The 26,638-nt window shown below is 42.4% G+C and overlaps 1 protein-coding gene across 2 annotated transcripts in view; it reads right to left on the reverse strand.

Annotated features, from left to right (window-relative positions):
- CAMK1D (calcium/calmodulin dependent protein kinase ID) overlaps window positions 1-26,373 on the reverse strand; it is a 242,389-nt gene extending 216,016 nt beyond the window's left edge. For both annotated transcript variants that reach the window (XM_068168352.1, XM_068168345.1), the window contains exon 1: window positions 25,977-26,373. In XM_068168352.1, the coding sequence (XP_068024453.1) occupies window positions 25,977-26,068 (92 nt within the window). In that variant the 5' untranslated portion in view covers window positions 26,069-26,373. The remainder of the gene's footprint in view (window positions 1-25,976) is intronic.
- Between the last annotated feature and the right edge of the window lie 265 nt (window positions 26,374-26,638).

Consider the following 26,638-nt stretch of genomic DNA (forward strand, 5'->3'; position numbering starts at 1 on the left):
AGACTAAGCAGAGTAACACATAATGGTTAAACATCTTTTGAATGCATATTAAAGGTCACAATCAGGGCTTAAATCAGTCTTTGAAGTGTAAGAAATCAAAAGGGACCTGTATTAAGGTCAAGGAGGTTGTTATCCTCCTCCTCTACTCAGCCCTAGTTAAACCACATCTGGAATATTGTGCACAGTTCTGGGCTCTCCAGTTCAGGAGGGACAGGGAATTACTGGATAGAGTTTAACAGAGGGCTGTGAGGATGATTAAGGAGCTGGAGCATTTCTCTTGTGAGGAAAGACTGGGAGACCTGGGACTGGGAAAGGCTGAGACTTTATCAATGTCTACAAATATCTGAAGGGTGGCTGTCAGGAGGACAGAGCCAGTCTCTTTTCAGTGACACCCAGTGATAGGATGAGGGGCAACAGATGTAAATTCAATCACAGGAAATTTAATCTCAGCATGAGAAAAAAAATGCTTTAATGTGAGGGTGATGGAGCACCGAATCAGGCTGCCCAGAGAGGCTGTGGAGTCTCCTTCTCTAGAGATCTTCAAACCCACCTGGATGTGTTCCTGCATGACCTTCCCTAAGTGGTCCTGCTTCAGAGGGAGGTTGGACTCTATCTGTGCAGGTCCCTTCCAGTCCCTCATATTCTATGATTCTATGGCAGAGTTATATCCTATACGAATGCTTTCTGTGCTTCCCTCCACAGCATATGGTGGAGGCCACTGCCAGGAAAAAAGAAAGAGGAGAGACAATGCTGAGACTGCAGTGACAATGAAATTAATAGCAATAGAACTCATTTGGAGATTATGTACATGGCCAGGTCCTCACCTTCCCCTCCTCTCTCACTTGCTCATGTACACATACACAACTAACTTCCTACTAGAATTACAAGCATAGCTTCATACCTCATCACATTTTTTGAAGTCTTTGATCTGTGTCACAAGAAGGAAATTAAGGAGGTTGATATCAAGGAGAAAAATCTTTTTGTTCACCAGGATGACAGCTACTGCTCTTGTGAAAGGCCAAACTGGTGCCTCCACTGATGGAGTCAGGATGTGCCACCATGAGCCAACAGTCATGTGCTAGCCTTCTTGCACAGGAACAACAGCTTTGTCCATTCCTTCTCATTGGGTCTTTATCATCCTGGATAGAATAAGCATGTGTCTCATCAAGAAGCACCTGACAATACAGCATATCTTACCAACTCTACATGCATAGCTCAGGATGGAGAAGCAGCTAGTATGAAAGAACAAGATTTGTAAATAAAGCCCCAGCTTCTTCATTAATATGTGTGGTACACACTAAGAAGCAGTGGGTCTCTTCTAGCAATCCTGGAAAGTGAGAAACCTAAACTTGTAATTGTGGGCTTGGGTATTGCAAACCCATGATGGGTTTGTTTCTGCTCATTTCACTCACTCTGTGGCTTCTGTCCAAATTCAGCTGTCACTTACACAGTTGTGAAAATTAAAAGCATAAACTCTATTAAAGTCAGTAAGCCACAGTGAGATTAGTTGCTCATGTTTCAGAAACCAGCCAAAGTCATGCCCATGAAACCAAGAGAATGCTCCAGCAAACCTGGCAGCACAGAGCTCACAGTGCTCTTCAGAAGTGTTTCCCAGACAACTCTAAACTCAGCATCTCATTATCTCCTTGGTCATTTCTACCCAATTTGAAACACATCCATGCTCCAGCATGGAGAGCAGCTGAGACCCAAACACATGCCTGGAAAGGCTTTTAGGCTTACAAAATCCTTTCTGAATCAAACAGATTAAAACTGCTTGGGACCCATGCAGGTCTTGAACACCACAAATACCAGGGTGAACTGCTGGTATTTTTGCCTTGCTGACAAAAAGGACTTTCCACCAAGATTTATAGATAGTTATTTTAATTTGAAGTATTCCTTCAACAAAAAGCTCCTATGCCTACATTTTTTGTCAGCATCCCACAAAAATAGGAAAACATTACATGTACTCTTAATCAATGGCTTCCAAAGCATACTAAATCCTTAAAATGGAGTTCAAATTACATAGGCTGTGATGAGGTTTTCAGATAAACATAGCCACATGCTCTAAGCAATGCAAGGGAAGAAAATACAAATGATGTCATGGTCCCAGCTCTGCTATGTATATTCCCCCTCATCTCTTCTTCCATCTCTGCCCCAAATTAGCTCACTGTCCATTAATCATGGTAGGAAATTAGGGGAAGCAAACAGCCCTTAGTCCTGCAAGAAGTCCTTTTTCCACCACAAACTTTTGTACTTTTATCTTTAGCTCTCACAAGCCTCAGGCTGACCCTTGGGCAATGTTTTTTTTCCCCAGGAAGGTTTGCACAGGGGTATCTCCAGCCAGTCATGCTGCTGATCTCTAGTGGGGAAGGATTAACCTTCATGTCAGGTGTCTCAATGCTCGGGGGAATAACCATGCAATAGGCTGGGAGATGCTTGTGCAAAGCCTGAGCGTGCTGGCTGAAGGAAATATCACAGAATAGGGACTAAGCACACTCCATAGCACCCCAAGGTCCTTTGCACCTCTTTGCTGCATGTCCCACTGAAAAGCCAGCCCTGCTCAGCCTTCAAAAGGGAGCTGTTGAGTGTAACCCTGTCTATCAGATCCCTAATGCATGCTCTCAGGCTGAAGTGGAGGAGTCATACAGAGAAAACACAGCTCAACAAGCTCTCAACAGGGGCACATGGCACCAGCGCTGCCTCCAAAGGAGATGGTCAGTAGCAAGCTACAGTCTGGATTTCAAACTTACCCATGTGTAGCACAGCTGTAAACCCTCTAGGTATAGACATGAAATCTAAATTCATCCCTTTGTGCCTGGCCATGTGTATTCCTGTTGATATAAAAACACCTGGTAATGTCCTGAGCCATGTATCACATCTGAGGGTGGCAAGAAACACAGACCCATTTTGCTACAGGCTACAAGAGATCAAGCAGCCATGCCCAGAAAATGGGTATTTGCCAACTTCTCAGGATAAGACATTACTCCCATCTGTATTCCCACTGCAGCAGATAAGTTCTGCAGTCTACCCACAGCGTGGGAGAACAGAGGCTGGGCACACCTCTCAGCCAGCACCTACATGAACACATCTTTCAAACTCAAACTCCACCTCAAACAGCTTAAGGGGATTACAGCATGGAATAGCAGATCTGAATAGCTGGGCTGAAAGAGCAAGGAAGTGGATTAGGCAAAGGCCAAACTCTGATTCCCACAGTTAAATGGCCAAGAGGAACCAGCACAGTTGGTCAACACGTCAGGCCAACGCATATTTTTTACAGGAGGGATTACAGTTGGTTATAGTTGGCCGCTGCTAGCACAATATTGACGTAATTTCTGCCTTGCTATTTAATATTCAAAAGATTTGCTAATCGCCCACCAACGCTTTGCAAGTTACCTGGAAATGGAAACTTAATACAAATTGCATTCAAATTTTCATAGCAAGCAGCTCTCCTGCAGAATCCCTCTTTGCAGTGAACAACAGCAGACAACACTTGCCTAGAAATATTTTTTTTTTAAGTGGATTTTAAAGCAGTTTTGAAAAGAAGAATATTCTGGGGTTTATCCCCAGCCTTCAGATGGAAAAAGTTAAATTCAGAACAGTTGCAGGGTAGGAAAAGAAAAAAAACAACTCAACACTACATTCCTTAGATGATACATTTCAGGAACCATCAGAACTAGTTGCAGTTTGGGGAAAAACAAACAAAAAAACCACCACAAAGCACAACACTGCTTCTTTAATAAACTAAACACAGGATGGCATCCAGGTGGCTTTTGAATGACTCCAGAGATGGAGACTCCACCACCTCGCTAGGCAGCCTGTTGCAGCGCTCCACCATTCTCAGCATGATGGAAACTCCTATGTTCAAATCACTGCAGAAGTACTGGCCCCCAACACACAATAGCTCTGCAGCACATCAGTGCAGGGGAAAGAAAATACAGAAACTGACAAAAAACAAGCCCTGATGGATGGAGAAAATTACTCAGTGTTTTTTAAAAGACTGCTGTGTATGGGACAAGCCCATCCTCTTCTCATGCTTTTCACTAACTTCATGGGACTCAGGAGCAGCCTCTAATCCCATCATGTCTGCAAAACAAGTCTGTCTCTTCACACCTGCCTTGTTAAATGTTACAGAAGCCTTCAGCAGCTTCACCCCACCAATAGCCTCTTTTTTGGACTTGATTTTCCTCAGGGTATGCAGCCTGACACTTGCACTATGTACATTTCCCAGACTAAACGGAATTTTTCCTGCTCGAGCAGAGGAGCAGAAGGTATGGAAAGTGCTCAGTGGTTACTTCTGAATCTGGAAAATAATTTTTTTTTTTGTTTCAGCTGCTGCTGCTTAAGAGACACACGTGGCTGAGGTGTTCCTACTCTCCAGCCCCACATTATGGGAATTAAACCTCCACATTGGCAGGGGGCCAAGCTCGGGCTACAGGAAGAAGGTCCCACGGACCCATGACCACCATGCTGCAGTGTTCAAACACTGTCTCCTCTAGTCTTTCAGATTATTTTTTTTTTGTTTCAAGAGTGGGCTGTGCTGTAAAGTGAAGAGTTTGTGCTTGACTGGTGTGTGTGCATCTATGCACCGCTTCATAGACAGAGAGATCTTTCAGCCATGCTCCCTGCCAGCTGGACACTGGCCAGCCCTGAACTGGAAACCATCTAATGATGCAGTCAGGGCTTGAACAGCCCTGAAAATGAGGATGCTGATCAGTGTTTCTCACTTTTCTGTAATCTAAGAAAGATCAAACTTCATTCTCTGGGCTGTTTTGCTTTGTTGTTTCTTTTGCTTGTTTGTTTTGAGGTTTTTTGGTTGTTTGGGTTGTTTCTCTGTATTTCTCCTTTCATTTATTTGTTTGTTTATTTCGTGCCGTGATTTTCCTTTAAAGCCACCTAAGGAACAACTTAAATTCAGTACATCCAGCTATGACTCATATTTCCCCCACTCTCTTACTCAGTTCTCACCCTCTCTGGCCCTTAACCATCCACAAACTCCAAGCAGCATGATACCAGTACACCAAGACTTCATGCAAGAGACAAACAACAGTAACTCAGCTTGAAACCCAATGGGGCATCAGGCAGACAAATCCCAGACATCACTTCTATGCCTGACAGTTCCCTCAACACAGATGAAGGAAGATTTTTCCATCTGGATGATGGTTCAGAGAAAATGGGGCTGAAGAAAGCCCCTCTATGGAACTGGAGTCTCTGCTTTTGCCAGGTTCACTGTATGATGGCAGAAACGAGGTTCTTGCATCACCCACTAAACCAGGAGCAATAAATAAATAAATAAATCCTAGTTTTCTGCAAAATGACCCAGAAGTAATTTCAAGCAGACTGGCCATACTGACGTAGCATCACAGGATCCAAATCACCTTACAGTGTAAATACCAACTGAGATAAAGAGTAGGCATGTGTTTTAAAAGCTTATAATCAAGTGCACACACACACACAAAGCATCTCAACTGCAAAGAGTAATGATGACAGCTATTTGCAAGGAAAGGTAGAGTTAATGTTTAATTGCTGTGGATGCTGCTTTTGCAGAGCAGAAGCAGTGGATCACACAGGTTTCCCACCGGGTTACAAACTCAATATGAAATTCTCACAACAGAGGTTTTGCAGCACTGCCCAAGTGATCCAAGCTGGGATACACGTGCTTTTACTTTTTCTTTCCAAGAGCTTACTTGCAAATGGCCAGCATTAAAGGAACGTCTTATTTGTGCCAAATTCAGGGGAGAGAACAGTGCTACCACCATCCTCAGAGGATTGAAAAAGGTCATCTTAAGTTTCCAGAGATAACCAGAAATCTGTCAAGCAAAGGGAAAAAAAAAAGAAAAAAAGAAAAGAAAAAGAAAAGGAAAAAGGTGGAAAAAATAAAATTAGACCCAAACAAAATAATTTTGACTTTTACCAGAATGACTTCATGGAAGATCTTACATGCAGTAAAAGGTTTGTCTCCAACTGAGAAAGAAGGTTCTACACCCACATCATCCCCAGGACAAATCCTACACAAGCTAAACTGCCATTAACTTAATTGCCTAGTGATAGTCCCAGCAACGTGCTGCAAGATCAGAAACAAAAACAGAAACAGTTTTTTCATGAGTGAATACAGATAAATCACATACCCATATTTTCAAGCTGACTGTTGATCAAGGCGGCCTAGTTTATGGCACCTTTGGCCTAATTTCAGATGAATTAATCAACCGCTACTGAGCACCAGAGCTATTAAAATGTTTACTCTCTCCTGCAAGACCATGAACTGCCAGGAAAAAAACCTTATGGCAGCGTTTATACTACAAACAGCCTTCACCCAGCTCAGTCCTCCTGAAACCATTAGATCAGCTCCCTTATCCTATGTCTATGTCAACATTCAACTGGTGATGAGATGTTTCCACCAGCACCCTCAGTCATGCGGGATCCTGCTCTTCTGTTCATCTCAGGACCCAAATGTCGGTGCCCAGAGATACCACTGAGCTGCCTATAGGCATTTAATGCCATTTAAATGCTATTTTCTGCTATTGCACTCAACTTTCCACTTCCACAGGGTGTCCATCTCCAGCACACCCAGTGTCACCCCTGCTATATTCATGTGGCTATTTCAGAAGGCCTGGGACAGGCCAAATGAATCCCACCCAGCCTTTTTACTGCCTTGAAAAAGCAGTCATTCCTGGGAAACAGTAGTTTTGACCAGAAAAGTAGCACTTTTCACAATCTTTGCAAATTCTGCAATGCACAGGGCGAGAGATAATGTGCCTTTTCTTGTATTTCCTCAGGATTTTGAATGATCACTAAGCTTTATACAGTCTACCTAAAGCAAAGCCTCAGATGAAAATAAACCCAAATTACAGGCGAGGATTGGGTTTATTCAAGACCCAGATGATTGCCTTGTGTTATTCTTTCTGCTATAATACTCTCTCCAGAAAAGTTAAAGCTGTCCAGAAACCAAACACAAACAACACAGTTCCTTTGCCTGTGATAAAGGAAAGGTATTTTTCTGAGCAGTCAAGAGTTTAGTTTATTATTTTTTTTAATTGCTTTTAATATGTTCAGTTTTCTTACTGCATTTTAAAGGTCATTTCATGAAGGTTGATGTTCCCTTATTGCAGTTTTCATGAAACTGAGAAAAATATTTATGGTGCACCAACACTGCTACGCTAAGTGCCTTTTTTCCCCTGTCATCCTGCCAAGATATTTTGCAGTGACATTTAACAAAATGGCTTAAGAAAGCTCTGATTCCCAACAGTTTAAGAGGGCTCTGATTCATGCTTGTTGGACACAAGATGCCAAAGGAGAGGAATCCCCAACAGATGTGGCTATTTCTTCAATGGCCTCCCCACAGTTCAGGCTGCCCTGTTGGCAATTCCTGCTGGTATCAGTGTCCTGACAGGGTTGAGGCTTGAGCCACAGCTCTCATCTCACTCAGCTGCAGTAGGTAGACGTCTCCCACCCAAAATCATGGGCTTTACAGCTACTGCAATGAACTCAGCAAATCTGGTCCCTTGCTTTAGGTAGAAATGTAGGGAAATATAGGAGGTTGTAACTCAGGAGTACTCTCCTTGGTCATCTTTTAGCAGTCCATACCTACCAAAAAAGCAATTAAGTGCTTAATATTTGATCTTCTACTGAAGGCCCTTTGACTTCACACCGCTAATAGGACTTTAGCATGTGCTTGGGTATAAGCACACATGGCAGTATCCATATGCAAATTAATAACTCACTAAACAGGGTGAAGCTTTAATAAATGTTTCAGTGAACTGTGATTTTTCCTAAATCACTAAGGAAAATTCACTTCAGGAAAAGCTCTACACTCATGTACAAATACAGCCATTGTCTGCTTTGTTAGTGGAGCAGGGGAAGTGTTTTGTAAGAAATATAAAGCTGTGTTAATAAAATCTAAATGGAAAGAACCAAATATTGGTACCCTAATTCATGAAGATGTCAAGGACTTGCTAATTCTCACTTTGTGCAACATGTTATTTCCACATAATGAGCATAGCTGCTCTCCTACTCTTGGCCTGGCTAAGCATTCAGGGCTCCTTGCTTATAGCAGCTAGGATTTGAAAAGTGAGACCCACAGCTATTCACATTCCTTGCAAGCATATGAGAAATTTGACAGGACATCCATCAGCTGGCACTGTTCTTCAAAGTGGAAAAAGACAGAATGTTTTATCTTCCAACTATATCACTTTGCATAATAAAACTGTTTAGACTTGGAGATATTTTTTCTGATGAATGTCAAATGCTCTGCAGCAGCAGCCTTCACCAGCAGATCTAAATCATGCAGCTTAAATGAAGGCCTGCTCTCCTATTTGTTCACTAACATTACTTTTTATCCAGAAACAGGGAAAAAAAAATTAACTCACTCTGCCTACAAAAAGGCTTTTGAAAATAGTAATGCTGCAGTGATTAGAAACACAGCTCTATTCCCATTGCATCTCGCAGGTACCAACTTTTTTTGCCAAGACAGCATAGAATAAGAGACATTCCTCCAATTGCTTTAATTGGTTTTTGAAGGTGTTTCAAAAAGGTTATCATTTCAGTGTCATTTCAGTTCTCCATGCTGACTTCAGCTACTGAACTGATTTTCAAGAGGCACAAATATTGTTTGTCATTAAAAATGTCATTAACAGATAAGCAACACATCTCTAATGCTCCAGATGTATCTTTGAGGCAACACCACATTGTCTTATCACTGGAGGGCTCTTCAAGGCAATATAAATTCTATCTACTGCTCTGCAAATCCCACTCTGTTGGCAGTGTGAAGATAAAACTACTGTCAGTTTCTGAATCTCACTTAGAACTTGAACTGCACAGGAAAAGAAAACTGCCTCAGATTTACAGTTCCTTACAGTTGTATTCCTAATGTCCATCCACCACAAAACTCATCAGGAGTTGAGTTCAGAGACACTTTTGAAAGTTCTTTCTGCTATGCTGGGATTCCCAGCACAATGAAATATAAAATGCATTTTAGCTGGGTTTACTCTCTTGTCCCATTTCAAGTGATTTTGAGGTGTGGCTCTCAACCTCTTTGTGAAGCCAGTGATATTTTTAGGAAAAGGAACAAGTTCTTGCAGAAGTGTGTCCCACACAAAGCATCATCTGCAAAACACAAGCACTGCAGCTGAGTTCCCAACATACTTAGGTACTAGAGGGGAGATTCTTGCCATATTACCATGACAAAAACACTTACATAGTACATTTTGAACAACTCACATAGCAAGCTTTAATTAGTTAGATCTCAAAGTGACTTACAAAGTAGGTCAGTGACCGTTTGACAGATGGGGAAACCAGGCCAGCAAGGTGCTGCAACTTTTCCAAGGTCAGAAAAAGGCCAGAGGCTCAGTAAAAAAAAACAAAACAAAACACAAGTCTCCTGAATCATCATCTAGCACTTTTCCACCCAATAAACGCCTCTACCACTAGCCCACATCATCTCCAAAGCTCATGATTTCACAAATTCCTATTCCCAAGAGGGTATCAATATGGGGGAACCAATATCAGTTCAGTACTGAATATCAATAGTGGAAAAACAGCAATGACATTGAGTCAAAGAAACTGCTTGTCAGCATGAAAAGACAACTTGTGTTTTTGCAGTTACTTTTATGTGAGTTCTAATACATATGGACAGCCAGGAAATTTTCTACTGAATCCTGCCCATAGGAAGCACCACAAAGACTCTTCCAGCTGAAGGACAATCCAGCCCTGCTGGGACACCAGATATTGCAGATCAGTGTCCCACTTCTATTAAAACACTAAGCATGCCATCTCCCTGTCTTCAATGTTATTTGGAGGACTCGTTTCCCTGCATGACCCCACTTCTCCTCCCTGTTGCCACGACATGTGAGTGGTGCAGAGAGCGCTGAAGGTTTCATAAGCATCTCAAAATGGGTTTAACACTGTCTTATTAACATCAAAAGCCAGCGCCTACTCTTTTTACTGGGAGCAGAGTTAGGCCACTACAGATAAATCACGACCCAGATACTTTTTGACACTTGCTCACACTTGTCATGACCAGAGACAGAGAATGCTGGGAAATGGAATTTCCAATGCATTTTACAGTTTAGACAGATACAGCAACTGCTGAGGATGAAGAACTTACCTAAACATGACAGTGGGCTACATGAAAAGGAGGATATTGTTCTAGATTCTCAGGAAGCAGCATTTATTTTTCCAGTTGCATCCTCAGCACACATCTCATCCAGTGTCTGTCCAGTACTGCTTTTGCCACCAAAAGCTTCATATCACAACATGCTTGGCTATGTTAAAAGCTGACTAGAAGCCCATCAACCTTACAGATAAACTAAATTATTTCAAAGATGACATATCTTGATTTACCTTGTTAGACCAAGTTTCATGTCAAAGCATCAGGCAAATCTAAAAGTTTAGTTCACATTGTTCCATGACCAATGGCAGCCAAATTTGAACCCAAAGGCTGTTTTTTTCCTAGTCTGGGAGTTCTGACACACTGATAGACATGCCAATAAATTAGGAGAGGCCAACATGGACACAGGTCTTGATTCTTGCCTGAAATATACCTTTAGGAACAAATTCTATTAATAAAGATATTAAATTATTTATATAAAAAAATTAAATCAACGTACTACCTTGCTAAAATTCTACAATCTTTCTTTATAGACAATGATACACACAAATATTCAGCAAGAGCCACAGCAGAAACAGAAGCCAGCAGATGGTATTATCCTGAACAAACTCAATTAAGGACATGTACAATATGTCAAAAGTGCAGCTACAAAGACAAAGTGTAGACCTGTACATCTGTTTCTTAATGAAGCCAGGAGTATTTGACAGTTAAGCAACTAACCACAAGTTAAAGGCTGCAGCAACACCAATAATAGGAAAGAAAATACTGTACATACTCAGATTCTTCAGCAGTCACCAGAAAATACAAGATGTTGAGCAGGATCAGAGTAATCATATACTGGAAGTCCATATGTCATGCATAAATGTAGCAAAAATATAAGCATATGAGCTTTCAGTATCACAGATTTTGTAAGCACTGTGATTTCTGCAGAAATCGTAGTAATGGAAGTCATGTGGCAATGATAAGAAATGGGATTCTCTTATACGACAGACTCCTGTGGGATATTTGAAAGGTGGCTGGGAACCCTGTCACCTCATCTGAAATAAAAGCTGCTCACAATTCCCTAAAAGCTGTTTACAACATCTCTGTTGAGAACCTGGTGACATACAAAGTTAAAGGCACAATAAAATAGGCAGCAAGATACCTCAATGCATGTTGTAGGCTATATAAAACATAAATGGACTGAGGGAATCCCAGGGTTATTCACACAGAGAACAAAAGTCTTACATCTGTAAGCAGCAATGGAGAAAGTGGAAAATGAAAGATGGAGATGGGAGAAAGATGGAAGAAGAGGGAAGATAAAGGAAAAAAAAATAATTTCTTCAGTACCATCCCTTCATTACACCACACTCAAAGGAAGGACACTTGAAAAGGGTAAGACCTGCTGCTGAAGATACAATAGAATAAACCAGGTTGGAAGAGACCTTCAAGATCACTGCATCCAATCCATCATCCAACACCATCTAATCAACTAAAGCATGGCACAAAGCACTCCATCAACTCTCCTCCTAAACACCTGCAATGATGGCGACTCCACCACCTCCCTGGGCAGCCCATTCCAATGGCAAATCACTCTCTCTATGAAGAATTTATTCCTAACATCCAGTCTAAATCTCCCCTGGTGCAGCTTGAGACTGTGTCGTCTTGTTCTGGTGCTGGGAGAAGAGACCAAGCCCCACCTGGCTACAACCTCCCTTCAGGTAGTTGTAGAGAGCAAGAAGGTCTCCCCTGAGCCTCCTCTTCTCCAGGCTAAGCAACCCCAGCTCCCTCAGCCTCTCCTCATAGGGCTTGTGCTCCAAACCCCTCACCAGCTTTGTTGCCCTTCTTTGGACACATTCCAGCAACTCGACATCTTCCCTAAACTAAGGAGCCCAGAACTGGACACAGGATTCAAGGTGTGGCCTGAGCAGTGCTGAGTACAGGGGCAGAATCACCTCCCTGCTCCTGCTGGCCACACTGTTCTTGATGCAGGCCAGGATGCCATTGGCCTTCTTGGCCACCTGGGCACACTGCTGGCTCATGTTCAGCCTACTGTCAACCAGTACCCCGGGGTCCTTCTCTGCCTGGCTGCTCTCCAGCCACTCAGACCCCAGCCTGTAGCACTGCATGGGATTGTTGTGGCCAATGTGTAGACCCTGGCACTTGGATGTGTTAAATCTCATGCCGTTGGCACTTAATGTCCACTGTGATGGTCCCTGCAACTTGTTATCAGTTATTTTTTGCAGATACTCATTGCTACCAATAGGAATGGGGCCATCTCAGCACCAGTCTGCTACAATGTCTTGAAAGGTCTGGTATTAAAACAGATGATTGTATCACCTCCATGTAGAATGCTTGTTACTTTGCTCCCAGGGAATTCATACCAAGTTTCCCCTACATTTGCTGCCAAATGAATAAAATATGCAGAAAGGTTTACATTAACAGTTAATAAAGGCTGAGGACCAGGGTTTCTTAAGGACTCTGGAGAAATTCAGCCTTAGCACTAAGTGAAAAACATACTTACACTGTGTTTCAGAACAATGCATCATTCATTTCCACCCAGACCCAGACGACAGACTCATTAGAGTAAGGATGGATAAATGACAAATGATCTGGTGAATAATATCACTGTGGGCCATGTAAGACTTCATCCAAGCAGTGCCACTGAAAACAGATGACTGGGCAGGGATTGTAAGGATAAAAAACATACAGCTTTAAGAATTACCTTCAGGGGATGGGGTGGGGGGAGGAAGGGGAGTGGTAGAAAAAAGTAGTGTATATTTTTATTTTAACTGCTTTGTAAATTGCTTTTGTCATGTTACCTTGTCAAACCACTGAACAAACTGAATAACTGCTTAAGCAGCATTGATAGATGTGTGACAGATTATTCAAGCATTGTGATTCTTTGTTCTCATATATCTCATTAAGAAATGATGACTGGTTCCATTTACAGCTCTTAAGTTGAATTCAGTACCTGCTGACACACAAATTCAATGTAGCATCTACCTTTTTGTTGTTGTTGTTCTCAGTCAGAAACTGGTCCTGGAGAAACAGCTCTTGCAAACTATTTCAGTGCAATGGCCGATGATGTTTTAACAACGTAAGATAGAAAGAAAAGAAAGAATGCAGTTGACTTCCCTGCTGATTTATAGTGTCTATGGAATGAAAAGAAATAAAACTTCTTGTACTTTGCATTTCTTCCCTTTTCCCACCTCCTTTTTGGAAGACTATTTTTAACTTGCATTGTTGCATTAAATAAATACACAGTACATCCCTGCAAAGAACTGGGCTGGCAGAAGACACAAACTGCCCCACAGGACATGTTCAGCCCCTTCCTCTTCTGTCCTAGAATTGCAACCGGTTCCTCCACAGCCTTGTAACTTTATATTGATGTTTGAAACCTGAGCGTAAGGAACATAAAATGTTGCTATTCCAATGTGCTGATGAGTAGTATAGGCTTTTCTTGATTCCAAAAGGAAAAAACCTCCAAGCTGTGCACATCAAAGGCAGAATTTTACAGACACTTTGCACTACTACAAATGAGTTCAGAGAAAATTAGAAGAGAAACAGGCTTGGAGTGCCTTTGTGTGCTAACTTTACGAAGATCTGCTCAGAGCACAAAGCCAATGCATGAGGAGACCTCTAGGGAGACATTTTATAGGAATCTTCTAAAACCAAAACCTTTTTAAATATTTTTACTACCAATCTCCTTATCTTCCATATTTTGCTTTAGCATTAAAATATCAGAATGTGGTTAATATGTCCCTGGGCATATTGCTCAGACAACATCAGAAAAGGAAACTGATTTCAGAAGTTATTGTACTCGCCATCACAATACCATTAGCAGGGTGAGGTTTTAATTGAAACAACTTATCAGGCCATAACTACACAGTGGCAGAGGGCAGTAAGCAGTTGCCATCACCCTGCAAGCAGTGGTGTAGACCAGAGTTAAATGGGGGTTGGTGAAGATACTTCAACCACCTCATCTGCAGAGGGGGCTATCCAAGAGAGACCTCCCAACATCAAACACAGTGTTGGTTAATTCATCCTGCACTTGCTGTGGTCAAGTTTACATCCAAAAAGCTCTAACAGACTCCATCTGCTCTGCATTGCCTTAATTTACCCAGGGGAAGTGTGCTTTATCTAAACACAAAGCCCTTAATTGACCTGAGGGAAGAAGCTTTGACATCTTCCAGCTGTGCATTCCTGTGAGACGTGACTACAACACCCAGTGGAGGGGCTTGTGCAAGATTTAGACAGGACATAGAAATCCATGATTTGTCAAGCAAAATTAATGTGGATATGAAGGAGATCATCAGAAGTGACTGGGTTTATCCCATTAGCTAATTGAATGAGAAGGCACCACGCAGTTCCTGTTTAAATCTTAGGCAATGTGAGCATTTTCCTCCCAATATTTCAGAGAATGTATCAGAAGTATCTCAGCATTCGAGGGCCATGGGGTAGGTACATGAGGCATCACAGAGCCAAGACAGAGCCAAGCCTCTGAGATCTTTCCATGGTCTTTGATCACAAACCGACCAAGGTCCAACACCACTCAGCAGCTGAGGAGTACTACCAAAGTCATTCCTCTTAAAGATGACAAGACAGGAAAAACACACTATCACCTTTCCATCACTGAAAGCAATTGCCTGATGAACAAGAGTAGAAACAGGGCCATTGGTTGGGTTCCAGTCTTAACTCAATAGATGGAAGGACACAACAGGGCATCAGAAAAAAACATCTGTCAAGAAGTCACTGCATATACAAAGGTATTTAATAATTGCCTAAAGCCAGTTTACATCCAGGGACAACCTCCTCCTCACCACTGGAGATATCCTTATACTGAAGCTTAGATAATATAATCAGGCACATCTCTCCTGTCCTCACCTAAATGTAACCCAAATATGAAGAGAAATTCAAACTACAGAATAAATTAACAACGTTCATGATGCTCTTAAACAGTTTTTAACCAAACAGCACAGTTAATAAATGCATAGAGAATGGCCTAAGTCAAACAGCATGCTGTATGACAAGAAGTTAGCACTGGATATCACTATGCATCACTACATAAATAGTATTTGTAATGTGTGGGTATATATACATTATATATATACACACATGGTGACTATAGCTACTTATATGTACATAAAGGGGTCCTACACTTTCCTCATAACCATGTGGCATTGCAAGATGAAGATGCCACAGCATCATACCATCTCCAGAGCAAACACTGGCACTGAAGCTGCCAGTCACTTCAGTGGCCCTGGACTTACAATTAAGTGTTGCCTGGTGCAGTGTACAAGCTATCCTGTCCAAAGAACCCATTGCCTATGAACTTTTGCAGCTGTATATCTCATTGACTAGCAGAGGGATCTAACTGTTTCTAAGCTAAAAGCACCCCACCTAAACAAACCTTTCTTGGCACTGACTTAGAGCTGAATCCTGTTGCCCTGCCTTGCCCCAGACTTTTCCTTTTCAGCATTCACCTGCAGAATGAGCATGCTCTCAGCTTCAGTACTTGTTCTGTTCTCTTTCAGCAGTGCCAAAAGGGCACACATTTTCTTTCTGGACACAAGTCATCTCAGCTGTCACTCAGAAATCCTAGAATCACTTTATTTTCTTTCCATTAAAAATATTAAGACTCAGAGGTCATTCAAGGGACTTGGCTACATAGCTCTGAGATTTTTTTTTTCAGGGTTTCTCTCTTAAGAGGATAGGATTCATGTCCATAACATAGATTACATGGCTACAGCCAGGAAAATTAGTCAGTAAAATTACTGAGATGCACCTTAATGTACCCAAGAGCAGAAGCCTGCCTGCAGCCCACAGTAGCTGTATGTCCTTTGTCTATATGCTTTTGAGAGCTATGGAGTTTCAGCTTGTTTCTTGGTACATTCTGCCCCAAGATCCTGCTTTCTAAAAAGCATAAGCCATAAGTCAAATCTATGACATGAGACATTTCCTTTCCTTCTAAGCTATTCCTCTCATGTCCCAGTGCCTAGGTCATTCGGCCAACAAGAGTCATACTATTATTCTGATCTGTAGATGTTTTTATCTAGGCATCTTCACACGGTGCATCAAGCAACTTGGCTAACAAGCCACATGTTGCTTGGCTCCCTCTTCTCTCCCTAAAGAAGGGTACATAAGTGCATAAGCCTTCTTGCAGGGGGTTGTTTTGTTGGGTATTTTTTATGTTTGGGAGCATTTTATGTTGGGAAGGAAAACTGGTTTGGTTTGCAGTATTCAGGTTGCTATGTAATTACGCTAGAGGAGGTGTCTCAAAACATCCTGGCTTGCACCCAGAGAGGGAGGTGGTGTTTTTTTGATAATGATCATCAGTCCATGGAAAAGCCTAACAGTGCCAGACTTTCCCCTCAAAAACAGGTTGTGCCTCTTGAAAAAATTACACTGCAATGGCAAGAAACCCCTTTAGTGCAAAAGTGCGAGGCTGAGGATGATCCCAGAACTTTAGGCGTCTCTAAGATATCTCAAGTCTTAACTATGAAATGTCCTGAAGTAAGAGTTGAAAGTATGAATTTGTTCAGGTACTTTGCAAGTAAACAGGTTAGGAAGCACCCAGTAAGTTAATAGGTTCACAGTATCTTCCTTCTGCCATTGACATCAAGCATGCTGCTGTGCTTGAAATTTCCAAAACACTGCAGGCTTCATGGCTGGGCATATTGTACTAAATTCACTTAAGCTGAGAGGCAGGAGAAGGCAAGAGCAAGTAGCAGGAGGAAGTCTCCAAGCCAACTCAATATAACAATGAAGGATTATTCAGGGATGCCCCAGCAGCCTCTCTCAAGTACAGCTGAATTTGATTACTAACCTGTGCCTTTCCCAAAGGGGTTTTCCACATGGCTGCAAATCCTTCAAATGCTTTTCTTCACATACACAGCGCCTGCTTACCAATCCCCCATCACAGCTCCCTTCTGTGTTGTTTAGAGTTTTCTACATCATTTTGGGTTTTTCCCCCACAGTTTTTTATCAAATAGCTTCATTTCAGCCCTTGCCCATCACAGTGGGGATAGCCCAGTCACAATTAATGAGTTGAGGTTGGACTCAACTATCTCCAGAGGTCTCTTCCAACCCCTACTATTCTGTGATTCTACCATTCTGAGTTGGGTTGGTAAGTGGAAGCCTGATTGAAGCCTGGTTGCTTGAATTATTTAAGTCAGGATGGCAGCTTGGGATTCTGCTTGGAGTGATCCCACATCACCAAGAACAGCCTGGTCTGCTGCAGCTCTTTATAGCTGTGGGAAGACCTCAGTTCCTCTAAGCATCTGTGAAACAACACAGCAATAAGGTGCCCATGCTGTTACCAACAGCATACAGACAGCACCAATATTAATTATTATTTAAATATGACCTATGATATTGCCCAGGAAAAAGAGCATGCAAAATTAGATCTACTGTTACAGAGGCTCTCAGCCCTGTGTTCAGTTGTTCTACACACAGATCAGATCCAAAGGAGAGCTTCCCAGCAGCTTTTTCTTAGCATGTCCAGTGTTTAAATGAATACATAACCTTTGAAAAGCTTTTTATCTCAGCCAAAACCCAAATTTGCTAAAGAGTACTATTTTAATTTAACCTCATAGAATCTGTTGGGTAACTCTGGCATAGACTTCCATACACAGCTTTCAACACAAAAACATCAGTGAAGTGCCTTGAAAAGTTTATTAACAATCTGTTATTTATAGAGTTGTTTTTTAGAAATGATTGACACAACATTCAGAGAAAAATTACAGCAACTGCCAAGTCAGATAACAACAACAAAGTTATCAGTGTTAAGATTTGCTATAAAGGTTTTAAAGAACAGTATGATTTCTAGAAAAAAATATATGTTCAGATTGCTCTTTATCCCACCTTTGACTCGTTACCTGTTTACTAACAGTACTTGTTTAGTTCCAACTTGTTTTCATGAGATCAAAAATGACTAGAAAATGAGGTCCTATTAAGTAATCATGAATATAAACTATGACTCACCAGTTAAATGAATACCATTACTGGCAATAAATTCAGAATACTGTTATTGTCAAACAAACCAAAACAATACAACTTGATTCAATATTAATCGTATCCTTGGATGCTTCAAAGGATTAAATAACTCCAGCTAATATTCTGCGTGTAGCCAGGAGAATTGTGTGCGAAGGGCAACAAAAATAATTGAGGTCAGTCACCAAGGTAGAGAGAAAAAGATGAAAAAAGAGGGGAAAAAAAAACATAAAGAGTTATTTCAGCTCTTATGTGAAAGCAGATGGAGGGTGAAGGAAGCAGACAGGCTGCTCCAGATGGCAGGAGCGGCAGTGAAGAAGGCTCTCACACCCACTGTGTTGTGGCTGTGATGGGAAGAATAAACTTCTGGTTAAAGGATTACTATAGGACTCTATAGAGTTGGGTTCAGCTCTATCCACTACCCCTCCACCAAGTCTTCAGATCCTCTGGGTTTTGCTTGTGGCAAGCTTTGGGGTGTCTGCTACCTCTACAGCTGACAAAAATACCTGCTATTTTTATGCATGCTTTGCCCTCAGCTCGCATCCACACAAAGAGCAGCTGTGAACTCAGTATTTGTTACATTTACAGAACCCCAGAATGTTTTGCGTTGGCTGGGACCTTTAAAAGTCACCTAGTCCAAACCTCCTGCAATGAGCAGGGACATCTTCAATCACATCAGGTTGCTTACAGCTGTAGCCAGCCCGACCTTGATTGTTTCCAGGGTTGGGACTTCTACCACCTCTCTGGCCAACCTGTACCAGTGTTTCACCATCCTCATTGTTAAAAAAGTCAATAAAATAAAATTCTCTTAGATCTAGTCTAAATCTCCCCTCTTTCAAACTGTTGCAGGGTCTGTTGATTTTCCCCATCCAGAGGTCCTGAATAGTAATATCAGTCAAAGCTCATGATCCTAGGCAAGGATCCTGTGCAAAACCATAGGGGGTAAAAAAGCCCAAATATCCTATTTCAACCCTACACAGACATCTTACTGTCACCTTGCCAAGCACACCCCTTGGCTGCAGAGGCATGCAGGTGAGCAAGCATCCTCAGGTAGCAAGGAACTCAGGAACTGCAAAGACGTACTTGAAAGCAAACAGCCACGGAAAAAGAGATAAAGCAAAAAGAGGTAAGGCATCAAAACTGGTAGAACATAAGGCTCATGAAATGCATATGCAAGCTGACATTACAGCAAACTGGGAGTTTCCAAAAGTATATTTGTACCTAAAAGCCATTGATTTATCATTTCAAAACCCTATTTCTAGCCAATGGAAGAAATTTTAGCTTTATACTACAGGGTCATCCCAAACAAGCACTGTCCAAAATGCCCTCATGAACTATGCATAGAAGAGCTATTCAAAATCCCTTCTCACCAGTGGCTGTAGATTTACTTTCCCCCCCCCCCCCCCCAGTCCTCTATCACCCTTTAAACCCACTGGCCATCTTGCTAACGGAGCCACTGCTTCTTGCTGGGGTGTCCTGAGAGAGAAGCAGAAATTGCTGGTAATGTCATGAAACATGAAAACCAGATAAAATCTCCAATCTTCAGAGGGGGTATGGAGCAAGGGGAATACCAACATGTTTCTTTACATCTTGAGAATTTCCAACCACCAACAAAAAACCACCACACAATTGAGCAACCTGCATGGTGTTTCAAGTTAAACAGTTAAAGAGTGATGATATGTTCTGTTGAATCCAACAGAAGTGCTTTTGGCATGCAGCTGATGAAAAGGGAAGATCTTCAACCAGAGACAAACAGGTCTTGATTCCAGTGGTGCATCCTCTGTACACAGCAACTCAAATGCATGGGGCACTTCTGCCAGGACCTGTCCTTGCAGAACACTCAGTTGAGGCTGACTCTCTGGCCTGAGGCACATCACCTCCATTAGCCTTGTTCTTCATGAAGGTCTGAGCAATCAAGAACAGGTGAGAGCGTGAGGTGGACCAGCTTATAAAAAGCCTGAGTGTTAGGTGAAACTGTATGTAGAGGAAGATACCATGAAGGACATAAGCGGGCAAAAACACTGTAGACAGCACATAAGAGTTTGTGACAATGTACATGTGAAAGAAAGAAAATGGATGTGAGAACAGGACACAGTGTCTCTTCATTTCCCAACATAAACAACCACGTATGGCTGTAGAGAAAAGTTATGAAGAGAGACATCAAATGGCTTAAGAGTATGGAAGAGACACAGAACAGAAAAACAGAACCACCTACAGGTTTTCTCTGTATCGTATTTTAAGTACTGAACACACAACTGAAGTGTATTTATGTTCTCATCCAGGAACTTTTACTGTTATGGCTATATCCATGCAACGTCCTGTGTTATCAGTACTAAGCTTTCAGGAATCTATCACATCATATATAAGCACAGCATCAATATCTCCACAGTTACTAAGCTTGAGACTTTTTAAATATTATAACTTCATCATAACTCTAATGTCAATAAGGCCTAATAACAGGTATCTTAGAAATGCAAGGCTGATCCAATTAGGCAGACCAAGTGATTGGAAGCTTTCCTCTTTGGCTGGTGGATGACATGGTGTATCTTATTACTTCTGGGAATCTCAAAATCTGTGTTTAAAAAAAGCCTTCAACATAATTTTTTTCTCCATATGTAAATGATATTATATTTCAGTGATCATCTTACCAGATTATTTTATCAGATATTTTTATCAGATTCATGCTATTGTTAAGCTTTACATCTTTTAAGGGCTGAGGCAGAAATCCCCCTCTCCAGGCAGGCCTGTGAATTGAGTAGAGCTACTATAGGAGAACTGGTGAAAAGTAAAAAAAGATGAGTAATTAATCATATCCTCTTTTTTTCTTAAGCCTACCCATCCTAACTTGAAACTCCAAGTTTCATCAGCTGAGGATCTGGCCTGCTGCTGTGATTTTCCTTTACTCTTGATTTACCCTGTGTATTTCTTCCTAGCTACTTTTTCAGGATCTGTAATTTCACCTTTAATGGCTCACTAGTGAACAGGTCCAGTTTCAAGAAGAGGTGCCCACTGATTCTAAACATATAGAATGTGGTTCATTGCCACGTTACTGCACTCTGACATGGAACAGCACCCTCAAACTTCAGCAGATCAAAAATGGAACAGAACTGTAATATGTATTTTGTATATAAAAATACATTATAATACTCCATTATAATGGTCCCCAACCAGCCAAGATACCACACAGAGCAGCTCATCTCCAGTAAGGAGGCCCAGCCAGCACCCATGGATGATATTGGAGCAGCAATTAATCCTTCTCCCTATCTAGCCGGGGGGCCACCAGGCCCCCCGGCCTTTGTTGTCACCACCACCATCACCCAGTGTGCACCATGGGCACTCACCAGTGATGAGAGGAGGATCCCTCAGCCCAAATGGGCTCAGCTTGGGGCTTCTGCCTTTCCTGGTGGGGATTAAAAAGGGGAGTGGGTGGGGAGGGCAAAATGGCCACACCTGGGGTGGGAGGAGACTCCAACAGAGCCCAGGTGCTCTGGGATTTGAGGGGGAAAAGGAGGGGGAAAGGGAGAAAAGGGGGTGGGTGGGATGGAAAAGGGGCAGTTATGGTAGGAAAGGGGAGGTGGTGGTGAATGAAGGGGATTTTAAAATAACTATTTTCCATGAATCTTTCATAATGTACAACTGCAGTTCAAGGCTTGCTCTGCCTCCACGCAAAAAAGAATAGACCCATCAATACTTCATAAACTAAAGCACAACGGTGGCTATTACAATGAAATCTTTCCATAATTATCATTTTGCTTGGTAGGAAAATCTGTGCTTTTCAGATCAAGACAACAAGTTTTAATAAAACAAAAAAAAAAAGTCCTGCAAGAGTGAATTTTTACCCTTGATACCAGCAGACAACACCAGGATGACTGAGGGACTGGAGCATGTGCCCTATGAGGAGAGGCTAAGAGCCCTGGGGCTTTTTAGTCAGGAGAGGAGAAGACTGAGACGGGATTTAATAGATGTTTATAAATACCTGAGGGCTGGGTGTCAAGAGGGAGGGGACAGGCTCTGCTCACTTGCACCCTGTGATAGGACAAGGGGCAATGGATATAAACTATAGCACAGGGGGTTCCACCTCAATATAAGGAGGAACTTCTTCACTGTGAGAGTCACAGAGCACTGGAACAGGCTCCTCAGAGAAGTTGTAGAGCGTCCGTCTCTGGAGACTCCATCTGGATGTGTTCCTGTGTGACCTGTGCTAGATTCCATGGTCCTGCTCTGGCAAAGGGTTTGGAAGTGATGATCTTCAAAGGTCCTTTCCAACCCCTAACATCCTATGATCCTATGAATACATTGTAGCTATGAGGAGTGGCTGAGGGAACTGGTATTGTTTAGTCTGGACAAGAGAAGGCTAAGGGAAGATATTCTTGCTCTCTACAACTACCTGAAAGGAGGTTGAAGTGAGGCTGGTGTTGGTTTCTTCTTCCAGGTAACTAGTAATAGGATGAGATAAAATGGATTTAAGTTGTGCCAGGGAATGTTTAGATTGGATATCAAGTAAAATTTCGTTACTGAGAGAGTGGTGAGGCATTGGAACAGGCTGCCCAGGGAGGTGGTGGCGTTGCCATCCCTAGAGGTGTTTGGGAAGCATGTCGATGTGGTGCTTCAGGCTACAGTTCAGCAGTCATGGTAATTGGGTTATGGTTGGACTTGATGATCATAAAGGTCTTTTCCAGCCCTAGTGATTCTATGATTCTATAATATATTATATATAATAATATATTACACATAACCTATTTTATCTTTTATTTATATTCTACTTTCTTGATGAACATTACCAAGATATTTTGTTGATGCTCTGGTACCCAGGAGGCTGAAGCCACAAACTAAGATTGCACAAGCTTAGGGACTTCCTGCATCAACATAGAAGAGGTTAAATACAGATTTGGGTACCAGCTGGACCAGCCACTGCATTGTTGGTAACATCTTCAGGAAAACACTGCTGCCCAACAGCACTGAGCAAAGAGAACAGAGACCTCAGACACTAAAGGAAGCAATTCTTTAGGTGGAAAAGGCTAGTTTCTTATATCCAGAGGTGATATCAAATTCAAGATGCCTATTTCAGTATCAGTGTGGCTGGACATGATTTACAGGGACATGTAAATAATTAATTCCAGCTCTGGAAAAGAGAGCTGGGTACTCATTAGAGAGGTTCCTTGAAGCCAAAATGATATAATAATTAACTGAGTAAGGATCTTTCTAGTAATTCCAGCAATTTCAGCTCTCTCATGTTAAAGATCTGCTGAAAAGCTTTACTCAGATGAAAGAATTCCTTCGCAGAACAAATCATGAATACAGTATACAGGCAGATTAAAATTCACAAATCAATTCAGTTGAAATAAAACAAGTTTTTAAGGTTTCTCTTTCGCTTTCTTCCCTGATTTGGAGGTTGAATGCTTTTCCTTCTCTAACCAATTTTACCACAGGCAGGTAAGACTGCTGCAAGATAAAGGGCTGCTTTTCTGGTAAAAGTGCTTTTAGCACTTCAGTATCCTGAAATGGAAGGTGGCAGAGAAATGCAAAATACAGCTACTACACTAATCCAGTGCACTGTATCTGACACAACAAGTTGGTAAAACCAAGCTGATCCATGCTAAAGAAAAATCTATTAGGTGGTGAGATCAACCAATAGATGTCCAGAACAGTTCAGTCTTACAGTAGAAGAGTCAAAGCACATTTTATAGCTGCTAAAAAAAAAAAAAAAAAAAAAAAAAGAGAGAGAGAGAGAGAGAAAGCATCTTGGTCTAGATGCTTTAAAAAGTATTTACATTTTTGCTTAATTCCTGTTTAAGTACTTCCCTGTCAATAACTAAGAATGGTCCATTACTTGGACTCCTGCATCCTGTCTATCTGCCTCTCATCGCCTTCAGTGGGAACGGAATAACTACTTTAATGACTTGCAGAGTGATGGCCTAATTTTTTTTGGAAGTTTCACACCCTGGTAAGTCACACCAGAGCTGATAGGAACTGCAGGTTCTGTGCTGGTGGGTGGGCAAGGACAGAACCAAAACTCCAATTCGGATCTTCTAATGATCAGCCTGCTCTCCAGAACTACGGATTGCACAACCAGAGGCAACCAACGCCTAGGCTGCGAAAAGCACACAACAATTAATGTGGTTAATGTTTGTAAAAGAAAATAGCTCTGTTTTCTTTATACAGGTCCAGGTTTCTAATCCAGGCATTTTAGTTTTCAAAAAACTTTCAAGATGGACTGTTATGTTAAAAACCTCACTGCTTCCATTCTCATCAGAAAGGAGTTATTAACCAAACTGTGAGGCTAAGAGAGTGGTTAATAGTTTGAGACACTAATTGGCCACAGTTAATGAATTTAATTTGCAACAGCCCTGCTAATATGCATAACTATTAACTCTGACCAACTTTACCTTCCTTGGGACCTACACCTGCTCCAATTAACTTCACTGGGATGGGGATCAAGGCAACAGCATGGACTGTTTCTGGACCTCTTCAGTGGCACACATTAACTCTCGCAGAGGACTTCATACACAACAACCAGGAAAATTATAAAGATGTATAAGGAAAACCAAAGCAAACTGTGCTGCTGCTCTAGCAAATCTCTTAGCATTAAGACTTTCCTCCCAAACAGCTCAGGAAGGAAACCACACACACAAGGTGACAAGCAGGGACACGTCTCTCCCAGAATGAAATTCCAGCAGCAAAATCTCAATGAAGGCAATGAGAATACACCATAACACTTAGTTGTTATGCTGTACTTTGCTGCTTCAAAGACCTGGGCAGACATTAATTTGATTTGCTAGGTCAGTGTTTTTCTGATGGCTATCTGCTCATCACAACAGTCCAGTGACCCACCTCCATATTAAATGATCAGCTTGATCCTTACTCGCAGTTTGCTCATAGGAAACCAATGAGTCTGTGAACCAGAAATAGTCTGTTTATAGAGAGCCCTCCCTTGGAAACTGACAGAAACTGAAATAATATAGTCAAAACTTGGTCATCCATATTTTGGAAGTGGCATACAGAGTATGAAAAGCACTACTTGGGATTAATGACGCTTTGTTTTGAGACATGCTTAAAGTTGCAATTAAAGCAAGGAGGACAGAGCCACAAAGAGCACTCCCAATACAACTGAACTTTAATTACAACCTATATACACACAGCAGCCCATATGCTGACTTCCTTCAGCACTCCCCCTTCTCTACCTCTACAATATCCTACACGTAAAAATTGGTTTTAACAAAAATAAAACTCTCTGCTCAGCCAAAAAAGCATCAGCCTGCATCCCGCTCCCTTACACCATCTGCGCATGTTTATTCTCAGCCTTCTGATAAAAAAAAGACTCCAATGTTTTACTAATCTTTATGCCCCGCCACTATAAATAACAGAAATAAACCCCAACAACACTTAGCATCGTAGCTAAAACACATCCAATCCACTCTGATTATTTCTGCTCGTCTGTCCATGAATAGACACAGCCATTGGCTTTAGGGGGAAGCGTGCAAGTCAGACCGCATTTATTTACAGTTGTGCTACCACGAGAAAGGCTTCCCCTGTCTCCTCACCGCATGAATATTTTAAAACACTTTGTGCCACCCCTTTTTTCCCCTCTTTTTTGGGGGTGGGGGAGGGAGGGGGGAGGGTGAGGAGGACGGGACGGGTGATGGGGACGACGGACGGGGACGTCGACTGAATTTAATAGATACAACTCCCCTAATTATATTTTCCTTCATGCTCCCAGATGGTCCCGACTTCTTGCTTACATGGATGAGTGGGGCACGGAGCAGCACTTACGAGTGCACACGAAATTACACCCACGCACCCACACATGCACCCACCCGTGTGGCAGTCCGCGCATCCCCGTGGGGATGGGATAACACTACCCCTACCTCCCCCAACCTCGCACTCGGTCCCCTCCACCTACGTCCCCAGCGTCTCCTTGAACTCGAAGATCTTCTTGATGTCCTCCGCCTGCTTCTTCCATGAGCCTCCACCGTCCCCGTTCTCCCGGGCCATGGCGCGCAGCTCCGCGGATACCGGGCCAGGCGGCACCGAGCCGGTGTGCGGCTTTTGGTTTCTGTTCTGCCGCGGCAGCAACGGCTGCTGCTGTTGTTGTAGTTTTTTTCTTCTTCTTCTTCTTCTCCTCCTCCTTCTCCTTCTTCTTCTTCTCCCCTTCCTCCTCACACTTCCTGCCCGCCGCTGCTTTTATTTCCTCCGCGCTCCGGCAGGCTCCGCGAGTGTCACTTTTCCTGGGCTATTTCCTCCCAACTTTCTCTGCTGCCTCCCCCCCACACCCCTTCCCGGCTCCTTCCCTCCTCTCCCCTCCTCCGCGCCCCCCCTTCCCTCCCCGCGAAATCACTCCCGGGGCTGTCCCGTCCCTCCCTTTCTCCTCCTTCGGCGCCCCGCGCAGAAGCTGCGCGCACCCGAGGCTTGAGGTCACTTTGGTCCCCGACAGACCCACCCCGCGAAAATGTCTTCTCTTTTTTTGTTCTTTTTTCTTGTTTGGGTTGCTTTTTTTTGTTCCCCTTTTTGGAAGGATGTCACTGTTTCTCTTCCCTCCCCTAACCCCACCCGTGCGGGGCCCCG

Source organism: Melanerpes formicivorus, unplaced genomic scaffold (assembly GCF_026170545.1).
Source record: "Melanerpes formicivorus ecotype bairdi unplaced genomic scaffold, bMelFor1.0.p_v2 SCAF_3, whole genome shotgun sequence".
Taxonomy (NCBI): Eukaryota; Metazoa; Chordata; class Aves; order Piciformes; family Picidae; genus Melanerpes; species Melanerpes formicivorus.